The sequence below is a fragment of the Trachypithecus francoisi genome, unplaced genomic scaffold, assembly GCF_009764315.1.
Source record: "Trachypithecus francoisi isolate TF-2019V2 unplaced genomic scaffold, Tfra_2.0 Contig01474, whole genome shotgun sequence".
In the NCBI taxonomy this organism is placed as follows: domain Eukaryota; kingdom Metazoa; phylum Chordata; class Mammalia; order Primates; family Cercopithecidae; genus Trachypithecus; species Trachypithecus francoisi.
In genome coordinates this window covers 1,073,414-1,096,204 of record NW_022681435.1, presented here as the reverse complement: position 1 = coordinate 1,096,204, position 22,791 = coordinate 1,073,414, and the positions used below count along the sequence as shown (strand labels likewise).

General features: G+C 37.6%; 1 protein-coding gene across 23 annotated transcripts in view; it reads left to right on the top strand.

Annotated features, from left to right (window-relative positions):
- The window catches only part of TCF4 (transcription factor 4), a 369,074-nt gene that overhangs the window by 168,193 nt on the left and 178,090 nt on the right, over positions 1-22,791 (top strand). For 16 of the 23 annotated variants that reach the window (XM_033238226.1, XM_033238190.1, XM_033238218.1 and 13 more), the window contains one exon: positions 20,108-20,172. In XM_033238226.1, the coding sequence (XP_033094117.1) occupies positions 20,108-20,172 (65 nt within the window). Of the gene's footprint in view, positions 1-768; positions 1,131-20,107; positions 20,173-21,383; positions 21,565-22,791 lie in introns of those variants that run through there. The other 7 variants (XM_033238321.1, XM_033238289.1, XM_033238329.1 and 4 more) reach the window with 5 other exon arrangements.

Below are 22,791 nucleotides of genomic sequence, written 5' to 3'. Positions count from 1 at the left end.
AGGAGTTTTTTTTGTAACGGAGCCAATACTTAATTAAAACCGCTGACATCATGGTGTTATAATTAAGCGTGGCATTAATTAAGCTGGAATAATGATTTTTTTTTATTAAGAACTGCTTCTATTGTATAAGACTGTTATCGGCTAAAAACAAAATAATTTTAAGGCAAAAATAAATTTGCTTTAACCTAGCTCTTTTCAACTTCCCCCAAAGTCCGGCCTCAGGACTGTCATCATCAGGGCTCTGAGTCTGTGTGTGCGTGTGTGTGTGTGCGTGCGCGCGCGTGTGTGTGTGTGTTTGGTGGTATTGGGATGGGGGAGAGTGGAAGTGAAATTTGTTTTTTTTCCACCCAAAAATGCTGATCCGCTCCTGGCATTCTGATGGCTAATTATGCATCGGAGAGCTTCGACAGCTGCATTCATCATCATAAAATGTAATAATTAATGACATTCCAACAAAGAAAAATATGCAAATGAGGACTCATTAGCATTTTCATATTCAGCTTTGATAATGCTTTTGCTGACAAGGTTGTAATTAATGAAAATTCATGTCGCAGTCAGGAGATTGGATCGGTTTCATTCCGCTCACAATTCCCAAATGCTTGCATTATGGAAAATCGGCGGCTCTGCCAACTTTTCAGGGAAGAAAAAAACACACACACACACTAAAAGCACCAGATGCAAATTAATGGTAGGGAGTCTTTAACTCTTTAAACCACCCCCCTAAATTTCCATCATAGGAAACATGTGATGAGTGTTAGCCTAAGAACTAGATTCTCTCTTTTTTTTTTTAAATAATAGGAAAGTACTTTTATTTGTGACCCAAGTATGAGAATTTCTGGCAAACTTTTTTTTAATATTAAAAAAAAACCCAAACCCTCCACCTTTTCCCTTCTTTCTTTTTCCCTTTCAAGACTATTTAAATGTACATAGTAAAACATGTTAGGACAGCCAAGCCCCAGCATGTTGTGTTCTGTCCTCTGGCTGGCAGATTCACGCCACAACAGTTTATTCATCCACATGCTTTCTGGCGACTCTTCGTCACGTATTTGGGCTTAGATCTTCTGGTGCCTCCCTCGGCGTGCTACCCATAAGGTCGAAAGAAAAGCAAGTATTCGATTTCTCTATTCAGGGTGGGTTTTTTTTTTTTTTTTTTTTGGATGATAGTGCGTTTGTGTGTGTGTGTGTGTGTGCTTTTTCTTTTTAATCTGTTCCCTTTGTGGTTTAGTGTCAGAGTTTGAGAATGTGCCCATAATCCTCTCACTCAACACTTCTGGTTTAGTGTTGTTCTTCAAATGTAATTTTAGGAGACACTCTACAATCAAAATGGAAACCCAGAAACCCCACACTAGAGATATCGACAAATATTTAACACAGAGAGCTATTAATTTATGAAAGCATCTGTGTGTTGCTTTCAAAATGTGGAACTTTAGGTTGGCAAATAAACACTTATACCAACCTGGTACCATGTTTGACAGACAAGCCTGAAGTTAAACTGAAAGTTCTATCTGGCCCTCAAGGTTAGAAAGAAAAACTTAAACAGAGTTCTGACTTCATTTTCTATTTGATATTTAGGTTAAAAAATGATGATGATTAAAACGGGTCTTTTTGCTGAGGCAGGTGTTTTAGTAAAAGGTTTGTATAATGATTAAGAAAAAGGGAAAATAGAAGTGTATTTCTTTACAAATTATAACGTTTATAGGCATTTTCACTCTCAGATGAATAAAATGACTTCTGAGAGTTCCTAAGATGCAGTTTCCTGTTTATTTAAAGTTAAATTGTAATTCCCAAAGTTGCTAGCCCAGCATAAATAAAAGATTATAAATACGCCTTGTTAAGGGAAGAGAGAAACTTTGATATCGGGGCCTTATTTTTTAGAGTATTTCGATAAAACAGAAAGAATCATCAGTTATGTAATGAAAAATTTAAAATAAATCTCTTTTCCCTTTTATGTGATTAAGAATGACTAGGTTTTCACTCCTTATTAAACTCTTGGAGCTCCAAGAAACAGAATTTTATTTCAATCCCTTGCTTCTTCCAACCTTTATTTTGTCACAGTTTCTACATGAACATGTGTGTGTGTACACAGGCATGTGTGTAAATGTGTGTGTGTCCATGTCTGAAAATTATGGTGGCTCTGTCCTCTCTCCTGTAAAATCTATTGTGGTGAAATAGCAGGCAAAAGAGGGTTTTACTTTTTTTTTCCTTTTAGTTTATTTCTTTTTTGTGTGTGGGCAAACTGCCCATCCAGATGGTAGAATTTCACCTGTAAGCAGTCTGAAACGATAGGTTAATTCTGACATTTTATAGAGCTTTTTTATTTTCTTTTCACACAGAACAACTAAGTGCAGAATAACTGCTCAAGATAATGTCTCTCTTTTTTTTTTTTTCTTTTAAAGCGCTTCGTGCTGTGATTGGTTCTTTTTCCCCTCAAATCTGAATTTGGGGCTCATTTAAAATCTGTGGCTTTAGGCACTTTGCTGTTATTGTCAAAACCACATCTGATGAAATCATTGACCAAGTTCTAATATGTGTAAATGAGGAAGTGATGGCAGAAGTGAAAAAGCAGGTTAGTCGCCGAGAAGCAGATCCTTGTAATTTTATAATGCTGAATGTTCCACTTTGATAAATTCGCTGTTAGTTTTCTCCTCCCACCAAATTCAAGTTATGAGTTGTATACCAACTCATAACTTCCCAAGTAATGCCTGGTGTGGTATTAGCCACCAGAATCCTGGGACTTGCTTTTATTGTCAGTGTGGTTAGCCCTGGTGGCTTATGTGACGGAGTCAACTGGAGAAGAACTTCAGGGTGATTCGTTGTCCTGTGATCAAGGAATCCCATTATTTCCAAAAGCAGGTTTAGAAGATGTTTTTGGAGTAGTGTGTGGAAGGGAAGGGGAGGATTGGAGATTGTTTTTACACATAATAACTGCAATCAGGCTGTGTTGACAAGTTAGTTTGGAATGTGCCGCCTTCTCGTTTTTATTTCTAGAAAACCTTCATTTTCATGAATTATTTCTTGAGCTGATGATAAAGATGACTTTAGAGACGTCTTCTGCACTGGCGTATTCCTTTAGGGGAACATTTTTGAAAGTGTTGTCCTTTATTGTACCTGTAAGGCTTTTGGGGACCTTTGTCATGGCATTGTTTGTTGCTTTGTCCATTTCCTGTTTTGCACATGTTAATTCTTGTGGGCATTTTCTTTTTAAAGTGATGGGATTTTCACTGTCCAGCAGCAAACCACATTTACTGGAGTTATTGAACTCTGAAATAGGAAACCCGTGGGTGATCAGTTTTACCTCCCCTAGGAGATACTGCTTCAGTCAATGAGAATTACAACCCCATGACTGAGAATTTTAAAGGAGGGGTTCCACGAAGACACCCAGAGGTTGTGTTTCAGGTGTTGCAACAAAATCAACATTTGTTTGTGGGCAGCGAAGCCAGTGTTCCTGCCAGTATTCCCGTTCAGTCGCTTCTCCTATTTCCCTTGCAAACTTTCCCATTGGTTGGGGTCTGTGGAGAGATTTCAATGGCTGGCTGGTGGAAATGTTTGGGAGAACATTTGCGTATCAAAGCAACCTAAATATTTGCAAAAATGTTTGCTTGAGAAAAAAGAATCCACTTAGGATTAGGAAGTAACTGCTTAAACATTTTTAAAGCATTTGTGATTTCCCTAAGTATATTACTCATGAGCCACTGCCTAACCTGAATTTCAGGGGTCGCTCTGGAATCTATATCTTTAAAAACTCTATAAGATAATAAAGGTTTTGCTTTATGATTAAGATCTGTATCCATATATTCAAATGAAGAAACACTTGACAAGACAAAATATATTTTAAGAATTGTTTATCATTTAGTGAACCTGCAAAACAAAAAATGTAAAGAAAGGGCCTCATGAAATGGTTGGATGTTGAGTAGCTCTAACATCATTCTTCCCCTCTGCTATAGGTTTCTTGCTGATAAAACCCAATTGTATTGCTATGATATGACATTCCTTCTGTTGGATTCCACAAGCTTTCTTACCGTGGTAATGATTTGAATGTCAGATCTTACTTTTTTTTTTTTTCTTGCAAAAGAGTTTGGCATTTTCTGTCCACATTATTAAAGTTTTAACTACATTTTACTGATGGTTTGGAAACAGTATGTGTAAAACTCAGTGTAGGCCAAATTTTCCAATTTGTTAACAAGGTAGGAGTTGAGCATTGACAATTACTGTACTTAAAAGCCCCTCGGATCAGGTGTTATTTTACCATCTGGACATTTTGATTAGTAATAAAAGTGTGGACCTGGATACACAGAAATAGGATCTACAGTACACAATGGCCCAATGCACTCTGTTGGTGCTGAGGTGTATGTGGCTACATTTTATAAACGTGTATGTATGTTTGTGTGTGGGCAAGTGTAATTATGTGCCAGGTGTGTCCTTTTTCCAACTGGGCACTAACACACACCAAAACATTTGACTACTTTTCTTAGATAAAAAGTAAAAATGCATAATCTGTGAACTTACATGTAAGTAAAACTGCATCTTTTTAATGGCCCTGCTTCCTCACGTATGGCATGATAAAATATAATGCCGACATTTAGGTAGGCCTGGGCAAAAGATGGGACTCTTCTCTTTCATAGCTGTGTACTCTAAGGCAAATAAATTAACCACCAACTATCCCTTTTTTCTCACATCCAGAATGAAAGTATAAATGATAATTGTTATATCTACCTAACAGGATTATGAGGAAGCTCATTTGAGCATGTATGTTGAAAAGCATTTAATAAAATATAAGACATCATAACAGTTCTTAACAATTGATTGTTGATACAGGATGCAAACGACCAATTCATATCCCACATACCGTCTTTTATAATTCAGTAAATCATCTCATATTTAAAAATAAGGGAGATGCAAATATAACATTACATTAGATTAACAAATGATAACTTTAAGACCACCAGAAAAAAATCTGTTCATAAGTTTCAACATAAAGCAAAATGACTCATTCTTATAAAGTATATACAGGCTCATTGAAACAATGTTATCCTTAATTAAGGCAGAAGCGGGTGCATTTGAGGGAAATAGTGACCCTCTGGAGAAATAGAGAGTGAAAAATAGTTTAGGGAAACGAGTCTTAACATTTTCTCTTTCGGAAAAATGCGTGCATGTTTCTCTTAATCATTATGAATTTCATGTTTGCAAACCAGTGTGAATTCCTTAACGATAATCATTATTGTTTAGAATCTACCTATTACTACACACACACACACACACACACATACACATATACACAAAAATTTGCTCAAGAAAATCATCCTCAGGAAGTAAAGGAGTTGATAAAATTACCTTTGGAGCAGATGAGTTTGGATACTTCTACTGAATGCTGTTTCAGTTTTTATTATAGGTGCAGATCTCCCCTGAGAATTCTTTGGGAGAAATAAAAACATTTGTTTTTAATTTAAAAGAAGAGTAACATGCTGTAGCGTAATATTAACTATTTCAATGATTTTATCAATTTTATCTTCCCCTGCCTTAATGTAATAAATGCATATCTTGATTCAGTACCAATCTTTACATTACATTGTCCCTAATGACAAATATTATTTTAGGCAACTTAGTTTTAATCATCAGAGTGTCTTAGGGAGCTTATAAAACTTGTCTCTGGGACATGGTACTAGCAGGATGTACAGAGTTCCTTTTTGGTGCCATGCTAGGAGGAGATAAATTCAACAGAGTCAGTCCAGTCCATTCATTCATTTGATAGATAATAAGTAAACCACAGAAGAAACAGGAATATGTCAGTTCTTTTAAGATTTTTTAGACTTAATATTGAAAACTGGTTTCACTTAATGTTCTATCAGTTTCATTTAAATGCCCCAATCCAATGATCACTTTCATTTACATATCCTAATCTAGTGAGCAGATAGGGCTTACATAGTATTTGTCTTGAAGACATTTTAAAAATGCAGCTACAGGTCCTCTTCTTTGAAACTCCATTTGGTAAAAATGGCCATGTCTACCTTCACCTATAGATAGATTTAAGGGCCCACAGTAATGGGATGAGAAAAGAAATTGTGATGCTTCTTGAAAAATGGTCTCATCAAAGGAATTCAGTTGAAAATGTGGGGGACTGCATTTAAACTTTGATAAAACAAAATAAGTAATTCAAAGTAAAGTCTGTAGCCAAACTCCTTAATTGTGATGCATTTGCTGAGTTCCCCTCTTCCATCGTCGGGCCTGCTCTGATGCCATATGGCCTACCATGGAACATTTAACTTGTCAGATATAATGGATTGTCCTGGAAGCAGATTTTTGCTTTGAGCACTCGGCTCCTTTCTTGCATTTCACTCTCAGCTCCAGGCTGCAGGATGAAGGATTGTGGTGGAAATGCAAAGAAGAGACACACAGTTGATTCCCCTTAAGAGAGTGACCTATATGCCACAAAATTTTGCCCACGTAAAGAGGCATTATCCCCGTCACTGGCCTTAGCAGGCTGCATGTCAAAATCATTTAAATTTCCCTGGACTTAACAGATTGTGCAAACATTTCAGAACTGAGAGCTTGGGAATAATGAAACATCGTCATTTTAACTTAGGCAGAAATGGTGTTAGCCACATTGGCCAAAGGAGGCATATTATTTATTGTGACCTATGTGTAACATAGGCCACCTGGTTTTTAGAGTCTATAAATTAAGTTCTCTCAAGTTTATGAAGAATGCTAAAATATAGATAGATAGATAGATAGATAGATAGATAGATAGATATGTTACTTGGCTTGTTTGTTTTTGTTTGGTGAATAGAGAGGTGAGGTTGAAATAATCATTTAGGAATCGCTTCTTAGCTTTTTGGCTAAGATCATTTAGGTGGAGGGACAGTGGCAGCTAATTATCCTATCAGGCTTTCTAGCTTGAAACTTAGGGGCAGGCCTTCCATTCATTCTAACCTATTTGAAATTAGAGATCGAATATGTTGTGGATTATTTAATTGTTATCTGTAAAAGTAAATAATATCGTCTTTGTTCATTTTAATTTGGTGCTTTTATGAACTATTTTTTTTTTCAATTTGTGTTATTGTTTCAACAAGCTTAGAAAGTACTAGGAACAATTTGAGACTTTTGCATTTATAGGAAAACTTCTTTAAAACAATAAACAGTGACCTACCTGTATGTATGTGCACATACATAGCTGTGGGGTACTCTTCTGGTATAACTACTGTAACCCCAAAGCAAATACTGTGATACAGAGACACAGAATAGACAATTCGCAAATAAACAATCAAACACAAACCAGTGGGAAAATAAAGAACTTACATATCTCAATTTATCCATTAAATGCTACATATTTGATTGCTCTAGGGTCACAAAAGTTAATTCATAGATTTGTATAAGACACACAGAAATATATACACACTAAAAGAGACTTTGCCTAGGGTAATTCAGTATACTTACAAAAATATGTGTTATGTGAGAAATTTAATATTTAATTTACTTCTATTAAATTCATGCATTACAAATAAGTCCTCATACAGGTCGGATGGGGCAATAAAATCTACTGTGACTTTGAAAACTGACAGAAGCTCACTTCTGTACAAATCTTTTTGATGAACAACTTTCCATGGAGCAGCTAAGAAACGTCTGTTAAAGTCAGTATTTAATACTAAAGTGTACTTGTGTATATTTCTTACCGATCCTAAATTGAGCACGTTAGTTTTATCAATGCCACTGATTGGCCAACTGTACCCCTCCTCCCCCATACAGATTTGGTGAGACTTAGTACTAAATAAGTTTGGGGAGTGCCAGGCCATAGCCGGCTCTTGTTGGGGCATGTGCGCCCTCTGCTGGCTCCTCAGATAGAAACTGACTGGTGTGTGAGGTTCTTTACTTTTCAAGGTTGGGTTTTTTTTTGTTTTTTGTTTTGTTTCATTTTATTTTTATATAACTGATCAGATATTTACCATGATTATAAAGTTTTAGCTTAATACTGAGCATGGCAGTTAATTTGTTTTTATTTGGAAATAAAGGTGAGGTTTTGTTTTGGGTGTGTTTTTGCTAAATAGATAGTCCTGATAGTTCAAATAACATGCAACGTTTGTAATAGTCTTGAGTTTTTGAAGTGGTTGCTTGCATATCACAATTAATCATATTTTCATTGCTTTCATATTCCCCTTGGCTTGATTATATTTGAGAGTATTCTTGTTGGACTAAGTTGGGAATAGAACTTAAAAGGGGATAGATAAGCCATTGAAATTTTGAAATATGACTATTTGTCTGTAATGGATGTGGTAGGTAATTCCTAGTAGAAAAATTCCTGTTTTGGTTGGTAGATAGTTTTCACTTGCTTCGCCGAGGAAAATGAGTACGTTTACATCATAATGCTTTATAAAGGCATTTTTGGTTTCCTTGCAAACCATATTAAGCTATGCTCACTTGCAGACATTGAGAATGGCAGTTTGAGTAAAATCTTTTTTGTTTTGTTTTGCTTTTGCAGTTGTTGTTTATAGAGTACGAGATGTTAAAGGAACAAATCACTGATGGTCTCTTTACTCCCAGGACACAGGAATAAACTATACAAGGGCAATTACAGAGGAAGAGTGCCAGCCCCTCTGCCATCGCCTGGGTGGAGAGCATCCTTGGGTCCTGGTAGTGACGGCCAGGGCTCTGGGTAACGAGTATGTCTTTTAAAAATGGCAACAATTAGGCCGGGCGCGGTGGGTGGCTCACGCCTGTAATCCCAGCACTTTTGGAGGCCAACACTGGCAGATCATGAGGTCAGGAGATCGAGACCATCCTGGCTAACACGTGAAACCCCGTTTCTACTAAAAATGCAAAAATTAGCCAGGCGCGGTGGCGGGCACCTGTAGTCCCAGCTACTAAGGAGGCTGAGGCAGGAGAATGGTGTGAACCTGGGAGGCGGAGCTTGCAGTGAGTCGAGATTGCACCACTGGGTTCCAGCCTGGGCCACAGAGCGAGACTCCGTCCCAAAAACAAAAAACAAAAATGGCAACAATTTTTGTTGACAAGGCTCCATCAAAGTCTTTATAATAATTTAATTTGTGTAGGTGATTTCTGTGTATCTCTGAAATTAAGTGACTTGGTTGAGTCAGTTTGGTATTTGTTGTACAGAGAAGGCAGTTTAGATTTTTATAGTTCTTTTGTCTTATATTGCAAATTTCTCTAATTTGTAAGCAAAAGCCATAAAAACTTCCAAACCAGCCATGGAGTGAACAGAGAACTTAGAGCTGCGGAAGGGCAGAAGTGTCATCTACAGGTTTTTTTTTTTTTAATTTTTTCTTCCAGTTTTTCCTCCAATTTTAGGTTCCAGTTACCTTAAAAATTTGTTTTGGATAAATTATATAAACTTTTACTTATTAGTGTTTACTTATTTTGATTTAACATTGTCAAATAACTAAGAATTGCATTCTAACAAATATTAAGTCCTTATTACCTCCGTTAGAATGTCAACTTGCATGAAATCTCACATACATATCTCTCCTGTTACCACCTTGTCTTCAATGAGGTTGTATTGGATGCTCTTTCTTGATGCTTCTCTGGGTTCCCATTATATCCCTTACTGATGGATAGCATTGTGTTACACCTGGTATTTTAGTCATCTGAACTCTTACCTCCTTGAGAATAATGCCCATTGTTGACTCTCTTGCATCCAGCACATAGTACACAGAAAGTACCCAACAAATATTACTTTCCCTATTTTATGTTTTTTAGGCCTCATTCACCACTATTCAGATGACAGTTTTTGCAAGTTTCAGGATTAAAAATTGTAGTCTGTAAACATATTATATGTAATGCATTTTATTTTCTTGCTTACTTTTTATAGGATGAGATCATTCTTCTGGCTACTCCTTGTCTGCTTTCTCTTTTCTCTTTCTCCTCCCTCTCATCCTTCCCTCTGCCTCTCCTCTTCCTTCTTGTCCTCCTCACCTTCCTGTCTTGATTGAGTCGTGCTCCTAGGTTCAGTCATTGGGAGGCTTCTCTTAAATATCTCATTGTGGGACCATTCGTCTACCAACCTTCCCCTTCCTTGAGCAATAACTAGTGCTGCAGGCTGGTTGGACTCTGGAGAGTGTGGCCCTGCATATCTGGCAGTTTGGTTATTATTATGGGCCCATTCTCTTGAAGTTGATCTTGAAGAGCAGGCTTGGCTGGAAAACATCATTCTTCTATAAATATAATGGTTAGCAATCTTCCTACTCTTTGTCTTCCTTGGAATGTGTTTTGAATTCTGGGCTGTTACTCCCACTCCCCTCCAGGTTCTCTCAGTAGTTCATGTTTAGGGGATATAGGTCAATTGTATTCGGTGCTAAGGCTAGAGAAATGGTCATTTAATATATTACAGATAGCTACACACATGGCAGCTGGATTATCTTCGGTCTGGGGTTAAAAATGTCACTTATATATGTGTGTATATATGTATGTATTATATCTATCTATATACCATATATAACATTGTCATGCCCCCCCATTCTTTTGATGTAGTTTTGAGTATCATATCCAATGTGTGTGGTTTAAGAGATGAACACTATTACATTCGTGTTCATTGTAAACTTAGCTGGAAAATTAAGGCCATCACCTATGTACCGTGGTCCTTAAATACACAATTTTTCTATATAGACAACTAAGTGCCTATGTAGATTACTCTATAACAAATAAAATACTAAACCTTTTCCTCTTTTTTCCATCCCACTGTGGCTTATTTAGAGTTCTATCATTTTTATCTTCTACATTTACTGTTGCTAAGACTCTAGTGGAACATTCAGTTAAATGAGCAGCAAATAATTTATGATTAAAAGTGATTTGTGTGGTGAAATGTGGCTGCTGATTTCCTTCAGATTTGCCAATAAATTCCAAAATATTGAGCCAGGCAACAAAGTCTTGCCCAGATGATGTTGTCTCTATTACATTCGGCCAGAAATGTCACCCATCTCCTCCAATGAAAGGGGAAGGACTGAATTCTCTCCCTCACTGTGGACTTGTCATGCCTCCACGGAACGTGGACAGTCAGAGAAGGGGCAGAAGGGCCCTTTTAAATGAATGAACCAGGTGAGGTTCACTAGAGTTGGATCCTGTATTCTAAAGGTGACGTCCACTCTTGAGATAGAAGAGAGATACTTTCAGAGCAGTGGGCCAGTGGATCTGATCAATGAGAAGCAACCTTAACAAAACTCCAGGATTCTCATATTTGGGATACTGTTGTTTATTAGAGGAATCAATTTGGCAATGTAAAATTGATTTCTTTAAAAAAAAAAAACAGCCTTCATTATTGGAGATGAGCACTTTTGAAGGCCTAGCATGCTGCTGGAGAAAGGTTTCTGAAACCCATGAAATGTATCTGTTTGAAATGACCTTGGGGATCAACAATTCCTTGTCTTTTAAAAAAACTCTGCTTAAATAGTTTGTTTCTAGTAGTAATCTACTTTTTGTTATCCATCATATTACCAGGTTTATTGGAGTTTTAGCTAATGTAACCTATAGAGCTGTGCCTATCACTTACATTGGTTGCTTGTCTCCCTAGCTGGTCAGAATAACCAGTGGAATTTTATTTACAAGAAAAAAAAAAATCTGCTGGGCACAGTGACTCACGCCTGTAATCCTGGCAGTTTGGGAGGCTGAAGCAGGTAGATACTTGAGGTCAGGAGTTCAAGACCAGCCTGACCAACATGGTGAAACCCCATCTCTACTAAAAATACAAAAATTAGCCAGGGTGGTGGCATATGCCTGTAGTCCGAGCTACTTGGGAGGCTGAGGCAGGAGAATCTCTTGAACCCAGGAGGTGGAGGTTGCAGTGAGCTGAGATCACACCAATGCACTCCAGCCTGGGCAACAGAGCGAGACTCTGTCTCAAAAAGAAAAAAAAAAAAAAAAAAAAAGAGAATGCCAGACTCTACTGAATTCACATACCATGGAGAAGAGAACCCAGGAATCTGTTTTTAGGCAAAGTCTTGCTGATAATTCTTCTGATCAGCAAGGTTTCTTAGCCATGAATTGAATTTGAGGCAATTGCTTTTCTCCACCAGCTCACCGTGAGTCTTCCTTCTGCCTAAAAATACAGTGAAAATATTTTATTTCTGCTTGTTTTTGACACCTTTAGCATGTATTGCAAGATGAGCTTTTTTTCATTTTTATATGAAAAACTATTATGTTCTTTTGAATAAAAAATAAACTTTCAAATGCATATGCTGTTTTTTCCAAGACCACACAAGTCCTTAATTGCCTTGGTTATATCCAATTATCATAGACTCAAACTGCAGTAAAAATATAAGATAGGGTAGGCATCACTGTGAAGATATTATTCACATAAAGCCAATGGTAAGTTACTCATTAGAAGTAAGTTGAGTGATTTCAGGGTTGCCCTTAGTCCTTCAGGTCTCTAGGGGACCCTTGTACAAATTGCTGATTCAGAAAATCATTACTTTGGTGGTTCAAGTGGTACTTTAGTGGCCTTAAAGAGTTATTTGACACACCTCCCCAAACAGCTAAGTTATCCCCATGATTATGTTGATTAATTGCACACTCTGTGGAATTAGTGTTATTTTCAATGAAAGATTTTCCTGCGTTCGGAAAATCAAGCATAAAACTCATGTGCTTTAATTTGATAATGTGTGTACTTCTCCTAAGCAGGATGCCAAGTGAGGGGCTGATTTTGGCTATTGTTGTCTGGGCCATGTGAAATCATCTAGGACAATATTTTTATTCTGCACTGAAAAGGTAGTTTTTGATGGACTGGAGGATGTTCACTCAAAATGCTTATCGATTCGGACATTTTCATCCATCAAGGAACTTGAGAACTCTTTGACTTTATGAATTGAGTTTAAATTATTTGGGGAGAGGATTACAGTAGTGAGAAGGCAATGGTTGTTGCTACAGTAGGCAGTGATAATAATACATCTAGAAAACTCCAAACAGAGGAGTCGTATTGTGGGAAAGTCTTGATACTGAAACTGGAGGTCTGTGTGCTAACCTCGCCACTTCATATCTGTGCAGCCTTTTTAACTATATGAGCTGGTTACCCTTAATTTGAGTTACTTCATCTATAAAAACATGGACTAAAATGTCCATTTAATGAGTTTTAGGGTGTGTTGTCTTAAATAATGTAAGTTAAATTTGCATGTGAGATAGTGCATTACAAATATAAGTGCTTTATGCAGAATTGAATATAGAATCTGAAATTCTTCACTTAGCAGAGCCCTAAAGTGAAGACTTTTGGTGGCACCTTAAGATACGACCTGGGATTTCAGTACTCATACTGTGTTAAAGGCAGCACAGTGCCTAGATGAGATGAGGTGAATCAGTGAATCAGTGATGAAATGCAGCCAAAACTCACAATTTCCAGTGGGATTTCACAGTTTCCAGAGCTATAGGCCATTACTGAGTATTCTGTTTTTAGGGCTAAAAGAACATCAGTGAAAGAGAGGGTTAATGCCAGTCTTTTCCAGAAAAAAATGGTTTACTGCCCATTTTTCATTATCACTTGATACATACAAACTATGTGCCTGGTTAGTTACCTTTTCCCCTATTTGTCTTTATAGGATTTCCTAGGTTGTTGGATGACTAGTTTATTTGCTGTAATGGAGTTGTAATTCTTTTAGCACAAATTTATTTTACATGTATATTTTTAAATGACTGTGGATGAAGGCAGAGTTGTCCCTGTATCGTAAGATTCTGTAGGAGAGAACCAGTGCTCTTCGCTGAAATTTTTGAAATCGAAAGAATAATGTCACCTTCTGTTTTTTTGTAAACCCAGAGTCTCACCTCCAAACTGGGATCAGGAGTAAAGTTGACTAGCTAGTCAGAACAATGAAGCTACACCTGCATGGCCACAGATTACCATAAGAAATATAAGCCAATGGAAACCAGCAAATTAAATCGTTAAAATGTTTTCATATCAATTTAAATAAAATAAAAATTTAATTTTTGAACCTACATAATTTATCTGATAGAAAACTACAAATATATAGGAACCTGATATATTCTTAGTGTTAAGTTTTAAATAATAGTAGTTCTTAAAGGCCATCAGCTCTTGTATTAATAGACACAAAAATGATGAGGACAGGCATGTATGCTCAAGTCAGTTTAGGAAACATTGTATAAAACTAAATTGAAAGCCAAGTACGGTATCTCATGCCTGTGATCCCTGCTCCTCTGGAGTCCAGTGCAGAAGAATCCTTGAGCCCAGGACTTTGAGAGAACCTTGGGCAACATAGTGAGACCCCATCTCCTTAAAAAAAAGAAAACCCTGAATTAAATGTCTCAACTGCAGTACTTCTCAGAGCCTTTAACATGCTAGATACAATGTAAATCTGTTGGTGGGTGGGGAATAGCTTGTAACAGTTCGTAGATTCTTTTAATTAGTCTCCCTTTTGGTTTTTGGAGCATGTTGTGGGACCACTATTCTGTAGATGATGCTGAGTGATGCTGGGTTGTCCTGTATTATAATTATATTTTTACTTTTACTCTTCTGTACATCTTAATACAAAGACATAGTCTTCACATAGAGAAGGTGTAGAAATGCAGTTTTCTGCCATGTTTTTGTTAATTAGTTGCTTTGCGTTACTGTGTGGAGATGGTGGCAGTTTATTGTAAGACGTCACAGAATCCATGTGTATCATTTGTGCAGCTACAAAGTACCTAGAGACCTTTTAGGAATAAAACACCATGTAAATGTAAATTATCATCGCCTATAAGACACTTTCATTAATTTCATATCAAATTCATGAGTGTTTTGAGCTGTGGGATTTGAGAGTCTTCAGTGTCGGGCCTCTAGTTTATTTATACTTTTTTTTTTTTTCTCAGAGTTTAAACACCAGCAGCATAGCATAGTGCTAAGGGCACAGTCTGGGCAAACAAACTGCCAGGGTTTGAATCCTCGCTCTGTCACTTGTACCTGTGTGGCTGTGGGCGACTTTCTATATCTCAGTTTCCTCATCTGCAAAATGGTGTTTGTATTACCTGCCTTATGGGGTTGTTGTGCAGATTGAATGAATCATTTTATGTAGAGCTTTGAGCAGTGGTTAATACATGGTAAGGACACAGCTATTCTTATTTGGATAGGGAAGGAAAAGGCAGGCGTGGAAATGATGAAGGACTGTGAATAATAACCTCATGTGTATGTTCAGAACTACTAAAAATTTCAGTCGTTGTTTAATGACCTAATACTTTCTACATATATATAAAGAAAGTCATAGGGTAAACAGAGATAGGATGAGTCTGAGGATGGGGACAGAAATTTATTCTGAGTCAAACATGTTTATGATGAGTTCCCTAGTCCGATGCCAGGGAACAAAAGGCTCATTCTTCAGTTCCCAGAATGAGGATTAACAGTGAAACAGCTTTGCCTGGTATTGTCGTGCAGCATCAGATAATTTTTCATCAAGGCTTTTCATGGGATGATATATTCTTCCATATAGATGCATCTATTTTAGTAGTGGGTGAAACACCTGTCGTTTATGTATAATTTTAAAAGTGGCATTTTACAAATGAAAGGATACCCAACCAAACATGACCCTGTTATTCTCCTACTGGTCAACCACAAGAGGGATTGTCTCTATTAGAGCTTATCTCTAGAAAGCATTGTATTGATAAGTTGCTAGTCTGTCTCTAGCTCTTTCTAGGTGGCTTAGGAAGTGTCATGTGTATCCAGGGGCAGTAATCTACCAAAGGTGATCCTTCTTAGAAGTATCCCTATGAGTGGAATGGATTTATGAGATAATTTTTTTCCCTTTATGTAATATTTTCATTGTCACCCCATCCCCTTACAATAGGATACCATGGATATATTGGAAAAAAAATTGTAAGTCAAATGGCTGATAATACAAGAATATAAAAATATTCAATTTGAAAATCTGTAGACATTTGTTAACCATATCACCCTCAAATAAAAAGCAAATTTTCCTGCTCCTTCTTGGGACAGCAAGATAAAAAGATTGTTGAATAGATCAGCAAAACATTGACTTTAAAAAAAAAAAAAAAAGATTGGAAGTTGCTTGCCTTTCCTGCTCATATTAGTTTTTCCCGGGCAGGGGAAGCAAGTGAATCCTTTATTGATTGTCATTTGGTGCCATTTTTAATAATCAAATTTAAATATAGGCTTTAGCAGCGGACGGGTTCGATTTGGACAGAACACATGTTGACTTCCTGAACTGTTTGCTCACTGGAGAAGCCGACTTGTTCTGTAGACGGGACTGCATGTTGATCTCCTTTGTCTCCAGAAGGATTGATTGACGGATGTTGTGTCTGCTCATTTACAGCGTTTTCCTTGTTTAATTTTAAAAATTGTGACATAGTATTACATGTTCCCTTGTATACATCATTTTTGCAGAAGAAAGTTGTTTAGCCAATATGTCGACTTAGTTTATGAAATCCTCTCTATAGCTTTCATTCAGCCCTTCGTGTACTCCATTAGGTCATATTCATTTCATGCACGGCAAATCGTCACCAGCAGCAAAATTTAACATTTGGTCCTTTTAGGTATAAAAATGAATCAAATGCCTGACAAGATTTGTTTCTGGTGTATATTTCAGAATCTCCCCCCTCCCCCCCACCAACCCCATCTTTATGGGCATACAACAAATGTTACTGACGGGTACTTTTAGTTTTAAAAATATGGACAACAGTACTCCACGCAGTAAAAGACTTGAGCGATTAATGCTACCCTTATGCCTCTTTTGAGTAGTTTTAGCCATGGGGCTTGGCACTGCCACCATTGTCTTTGTGCCAAAAAATATCCGCAGCGGCTGTCGCATTCTAGTACCGGAGGGTTGTCTCGAAAATTCCGCAGTGAACGCGCCGGGTTTGTTCATCACTGCTATCTCTTTTAAATATTGGAAAAATAGAATCTTCAGCTCTTTCAAAGCCCCGTTGTGGTTGTGGGGATGGGGGGAGGTGGGTGGTGAAGAATGAAGAAAGGAGGAAAGACACTGTCCGCGCCAGCCAGTTGGTATAAGTGACAAAAATCCATGCCTGACATAGAATAAACACAGATATTTAGGAGCTTTTTTGTGTTCATGAGCACAAATAGTTACTTAAGGATCCTACTCAAACGTGTTATCAGCGCTCTTGAAAATTTTGTTGTCTGAAACAAATGTTCCAAGTGAATTTTAAGCAGAAAATCAACATCAAGACCACAGCTAATTTTTAATGGATAATTTACACAAAAGATAGTTTCTTTTCTAGAAACTGAGGTGCCCTTTTAAAATGGCTGCTTTTTATCTTAAAAAAAAAAAATGATAGGAATCGCGATTTTATGTTTGAGAAGGTGCTTGGGCTTTATCCACAGTGCCTGATTATTTTGCTCCGAAACAGGGGTTTTGGCTCTGAGGGCAGATTTATAGTTGAATTTGGGAACAAAAAGATGTAATAAAGTTAAAGGCTTACACTATCAGAATGAAATGTGTTCGCTCATGATCTCTGGACCGATCTATTTGATGGTAAAAGTGGATGCTACAGATGAAATCTTTACAAGGAGCATAATCCTTAAAAAAAAAAAAAAAAAAAAGAAAAAAAAAAGTCCACCTCCCAGCCTCCTGCTGGCTGTGTTGCCTCTTTGGTACCTCGCAGACTTCGACAGAGCCCTGGACGGGTGCCCATTGATGTCATGGAAACACTCAAATTACTGAGAATGATTCATGTCTATGCTGGTCTCTTATCCTCCCCCACACAAACAGGAGTAGATTTTTAACCCTGACAACTTGTAATTTGCAGTGGGTTTATTTTTGTATCTGGATAAATATTTTTTAACAAGCAAAATTAAGATTAAGCAGTCTGTATCTGATATGATAGTAAAGAATGCTGGGTTCCATGTAGCCAAGAGTACTTTGGGGACTCTGTAGCGTGAATTCATATTCTTCTCCTCCTCTTTCCCTCCTCCCTCTTTCTTTTCCTACCCCTTGCTCTTTGCATTCCACTCTTCCTCTCTTTTTCTCCTACTTATTCCCTCTTTCCTTTTAAAATGCTGCCCTTTTATCTTTAAAATAATGGGAGGAGTAGCCCAACTTCTATCTATAAGTGAAGCAAATCCTGGCAGAAAAATTCCTCCCTCCAGTTCTGTGTGTTGGAGTCGAGTTGGGAAATAATGCTGAGTAGTGAAATTCTACAGGGGATAGCTTCAGGAATTCCTTCTAGAGAAAAAAAATAGATATTTTTTCTTCCTTAAACTGTATTTTACAATTTAGATTTTTAGAAATGACCAAAACAGGACACTAGATGTTCAGTGTCTTAGGAAGTCAGAGCAGATTCTACTTTATCCATCTTTCTGTCTTTCTGCCTGCCTTCTTACCTGCCCAGCTTCCTGCCTGCCTATCTGCCTGTTAAGCAAGTGAATATTATGTCAAAGTAAGTGATGTAATGGTGATATTGAAGCATTCTTAGATGCAAAATCTTAAGGAAGGACACACGTCCTTTGATAGCTCATGAAGGTCGAGCCTTCTCTGTTAGTAACATTTACAGAGAGAAGTTAAAGGGTGTAAGTAGTTTAAATTTGAGGTACACACATGAGTAAATATGTCTTTGTGACCATTCCCACTGCTGATACAAGTATAAATGTGTCTTTTCTTCAATGTAAAATCCTCATGCAATGGAAGTTATTCTGTTTCATCTTCTACGACTGACAATCTGTGCGATGGTGTCTTGTTTCACTGAAATTGAAACTGATATGGGCATTGATTTTATACTTTGTGCTGAGTGCTAGACCAGAAATGGGGCGGAGGTGTTTTCCCAACTTTAAGATTCATTAAAATCAGTAGAAAAGTTAATACTGGGAAACAGGGGGTTAATTTTAAGACTTAGGTTTGGCTTTCTTTGAAAACTGCTATCCATTTTCTATATGTAATGACTTGGATACAGGGTACCCTTTTGACCAGATAGAAAATTTATGGATATAAATGTATCAAAGATACATTCTTTGTGTGGTGTCAGGAAGGCATAGTCTAATAACATTGCTATTGCCATGGACCTAAAAGATAAAAAGGCTACTGTTACCTTTAGCATTCCTGTTGAGTTGAGAGGGGAAAACTTGGGGGTTGTAAACTTCAGAAGGAAATCTATTTAGCCTCTCAAAATACAAGTTTAGAGTTTTCCCATTGGATAAAAGAATAGTGTAGTCCTATGTATCACATACAGTTACTGTAAAGCTCCAGTCTTGATGAAAGAAGTATCCTTTAGACTTGAATGGGGCGGGGTCTTAGGCACCTGCACCTACCTGCCTCTTTTAGCTCCTTGTAATGTTCTGGTATGGACAGATTTCTACAATTATTCTCCACATGTCGCTATCTAGACTCTGCTGCTTAGATCTCTTGTAATGTGATTTCATTATCTCCCTAATGATTATTGGGGTTAAACTTTAAAAAGAAACAAATGAACACCCTTGATTTTATTCTTAGGTGTGGCCAAATGGCATCGAAGGGTCCATAGATCTCTGTAGAGTAGTCTGCAGATAAAAATCGGGTTGCTAGAATTGGAACCAGACATTCACATTCCACAATCCCTTGTGCTGCTGGGTGTATTGGTGGAATCTGAACTTGGGTTCAGAGTAGGCAACTTTTCAAAAGCCCCGTTTCCCAAATGTAAATTCCATCATCATCTTGATCATGATGGGACTCACTCCTGGGAAAGGGAGTTTTTGAAAATGAGAGAGAGAGACTCAGAATTTTGAATAGTTTCTTTGCTAAATTCACCATCTGGAGAGCCTTTGATTGATTAGTTTTAGCCTCACCATTAAGTGTCAATATAATCAATGGGAATTACTAGGCTAGGGTCATTACATAGATAATTTGCCTGCTGTGTAAATAAAAATGAAATTGTTTAAATTTTGTGCAAGAGAAAGTGAAAATAAGGAGTTACGATTTGTTTGTTAGAGAAAGTGGAGGCCATTGAAATGACAGTTTTTGGAAGTGTGGAGCAGTTTGGCTAAGAATAGGAATGAAGGATATTTTTTTCCAGTTTATCATAGCCAGAGTGAGGAAGTGTTATTCCCTCTCTTGCTTGCATACATTGCCAGTAGTGCCTACTTTACGTATGTAAACATCGGGGAAGAGCAGTAGATGTCTGTTACCTGGAGGAGATTTTTTTTTAAGGAAAAACACAATTTACACTTTTTTGTCGTTTCTCTTGGCAGGTAAAACAGAAAGGGGCTCATACTCATCTTATGGGAGAGAATCAAACTTACAGGGTTGCCACCAGGTAAGTGAGAATCTCCGTTGCAGAAGGGTTGAGAGGATTAACCTGGTAAATCAGTTTGTTTGCTAAATTGGATGATGCATTTTAAACTGTGACACCAAAGATGCACTGGCAAGTCAGATGATGGCTCTCTCTTTAAGTAATGAAATAACACAGAGCTCAGAACTAATAAACACCTCATCTTTAGATCGCTGCTGTATCAGAACTATGTTCATGGGCTTGTTTTTATTTTTTAATCCATCAGCCGGTACCAGTGGCACTGTTTGCAAACCAGCAATGTCGGTGAAAGTGGTTCTATCAAAAGAGTTTATTTGCAATTAAGAACTTAAGAATTTCTTACGCAGGAAAGACTTCACGGAGTCATGTGTCAGACCCTGGGTTTCGGGTGGCTATTGCCCTAAATTATAGTTTTCATAGGGGCTGTATGAGGTTGTGTGAAAACAGGGTTGTATTGAGGGATAAAAATGTCTGTGAAAATATGATTTGTTGTCCCTTTTTGTTTCTGAATTGTTTTTGGCTGGAAGTCAAGGCCAGCAGGCTAACAGTAAAGCCGTCTCAAGGGAAGCATGTGTGAGCTAGAAAAATAAGAGTACTTTAATTAAATAATAAAATGCCAGTGTAATACAAAGGTATAGCATGTGTGTGTTTGTGTCTCTGAGCACTCTGCATTTGTATACTTTAAACTCTCCAGAGAGAGGCTATTTCTAAAAATACTATCAATGGCTAAAAGTGTAAGCTTTGTTTCAAGACAATTGAGTTTTTATAGATGCTTTCTTTTTCAGTTCAATATCAGTATTAATCATGTATTTAAAATCTTTTTAAAACATTTATACTTCCTTTTTATTAGTGCATTGGTTTCTTTGGAAAACTCTTGATGGAATTTAATAATCCTCTTCAGTATTCAGAGCGCTCTACTGTTTTTATTATTTACCCAAACAAAATGTACTTTTTTTTTTTTTAATGCTAGAAAGGGGATGCTTACTCTCTTAAACTCTCTCACCCTCTCATGTTCTTGATGGGGGAAGAATCTATTTTGATTTTTTTTTTAAACAGCCCATTTAATATACCCCTGAAAAATGTAAGCAAGGTTTTGTTTTCGTAATTAAATCGAGCCTATGAGGAAAATTTCCTTTACGTATCAGACAGGAAGGTACGACTTCTGGTGGGTTGGTGTGTTTGTTTTTTCCCTGTATATATTTGCATTTTTAAAGTTTACTCCCTTGGCCCAGCCACCAATTCAGTCATATTCAGCATCTGAAAGATTTGTTGCATTGAGGTGAACAGTGCTTGGTTAAGAGCTCCTGCCGGAGTGCAGTTCATGGCAGTTTGTTTGGAAAGAATTCTGCAGGAAAGAAATTTACAGCCATTCCAGCGCAACGGAAACATCTTTGGAATGTGAGTGCAAATGTTCGAGCTAGATAGCCTGGGCGACAAGCCTCTGAGCGCTGTGTCTCTGGTGTAAAGCTCTCAGTTCCTGCAGAAGAGCGTGTTCCTGTGGGTCTGGTTTCTGAGGGTCAAGGCGGAGGTCATTAGAGTTTTGGGGAGAAGAAAGTTGACAACATCCTTCCTTTCTGCAGATGGTCATGGCAGAGGTCTCTGTTTTCGCTGGGCCCCTTTTTCTGGTCATTGAGAAAATAGGCTTCCTCGCCCTGTATCCTTTCTTACTAATAGGAATTGGCGTGATTCCTCACAGACACAAAGATTTCCTCTGCTGAGTAAGCGTGAGGCCCCTTAACTTGTGAAAGCATCATCCAGACCGTGTGAGTCTGTCTGTGTATGTGCAGAACACAGACCCTCCTTTCTCCGTTTGTGGGAAATACTTCCCTCGGGTGAAACTGAAGTTAATTTTTTTTTTTTTTTTTTCGAACAAGGTGAGAAGTGGAAAGGGGCAGAGGGTGGAAGAGAAGTGGATGGATTGGCATGTGATGGCTGAATTTTTGGGCCTTGGGAGGTTCGTTTTGAGGCATTATGTCCAGGAAAATTCTTTTGTATATAGCACTATGACTGCATATGCTTTTCTTAAAAGCCTTCATAATGTAGCCGTGGAGTGTGGAGATTCCTTCATTCTTAATTTGTGCTTCGTGGTTGTGAGTCTTGCAAGAGTCTACTATCTCTGTGCTTAGCGTGGTCGCAGCAATCTCCATAAACAGTGTGATTACTTAGAGATAAATAAAAGTGAAATTTTGGAAGTTTGCTGATAGAGGGAAATAGGGACTGAAGATGAAAAATGTACAGAGTATGAATTTCTGCTTTCTGTGAAATTTGAGAATAGAACAGACCATAGTGTGTCTTCTAGTGAATTAGTTTCTCTTGTGCTGTATTGTTGTTTGAATCCCTGTCTGCAACACCAGCTATGCAAACCAAAGAGAAAGACAAAATCTCAGTATCTTGGGCTTCAAGTCTAAATAGCAGATCACAGCTGAAATGATTCCCTACTGTGTGACAAGGTGAGTGACTCGTGGAGGGGAGGCTTTTGTTTTCTTCTGTTTACTACATGATTGAGATACGGAATAGGACACCTTTAGATGGTGTGCCCTAAGGAGCTCCAAAAGCTGCTTTATCATATTATAACAGTGTATCCTATGGACTTAAAGGGGTGAGCAGTGCTATATGGAAACATGC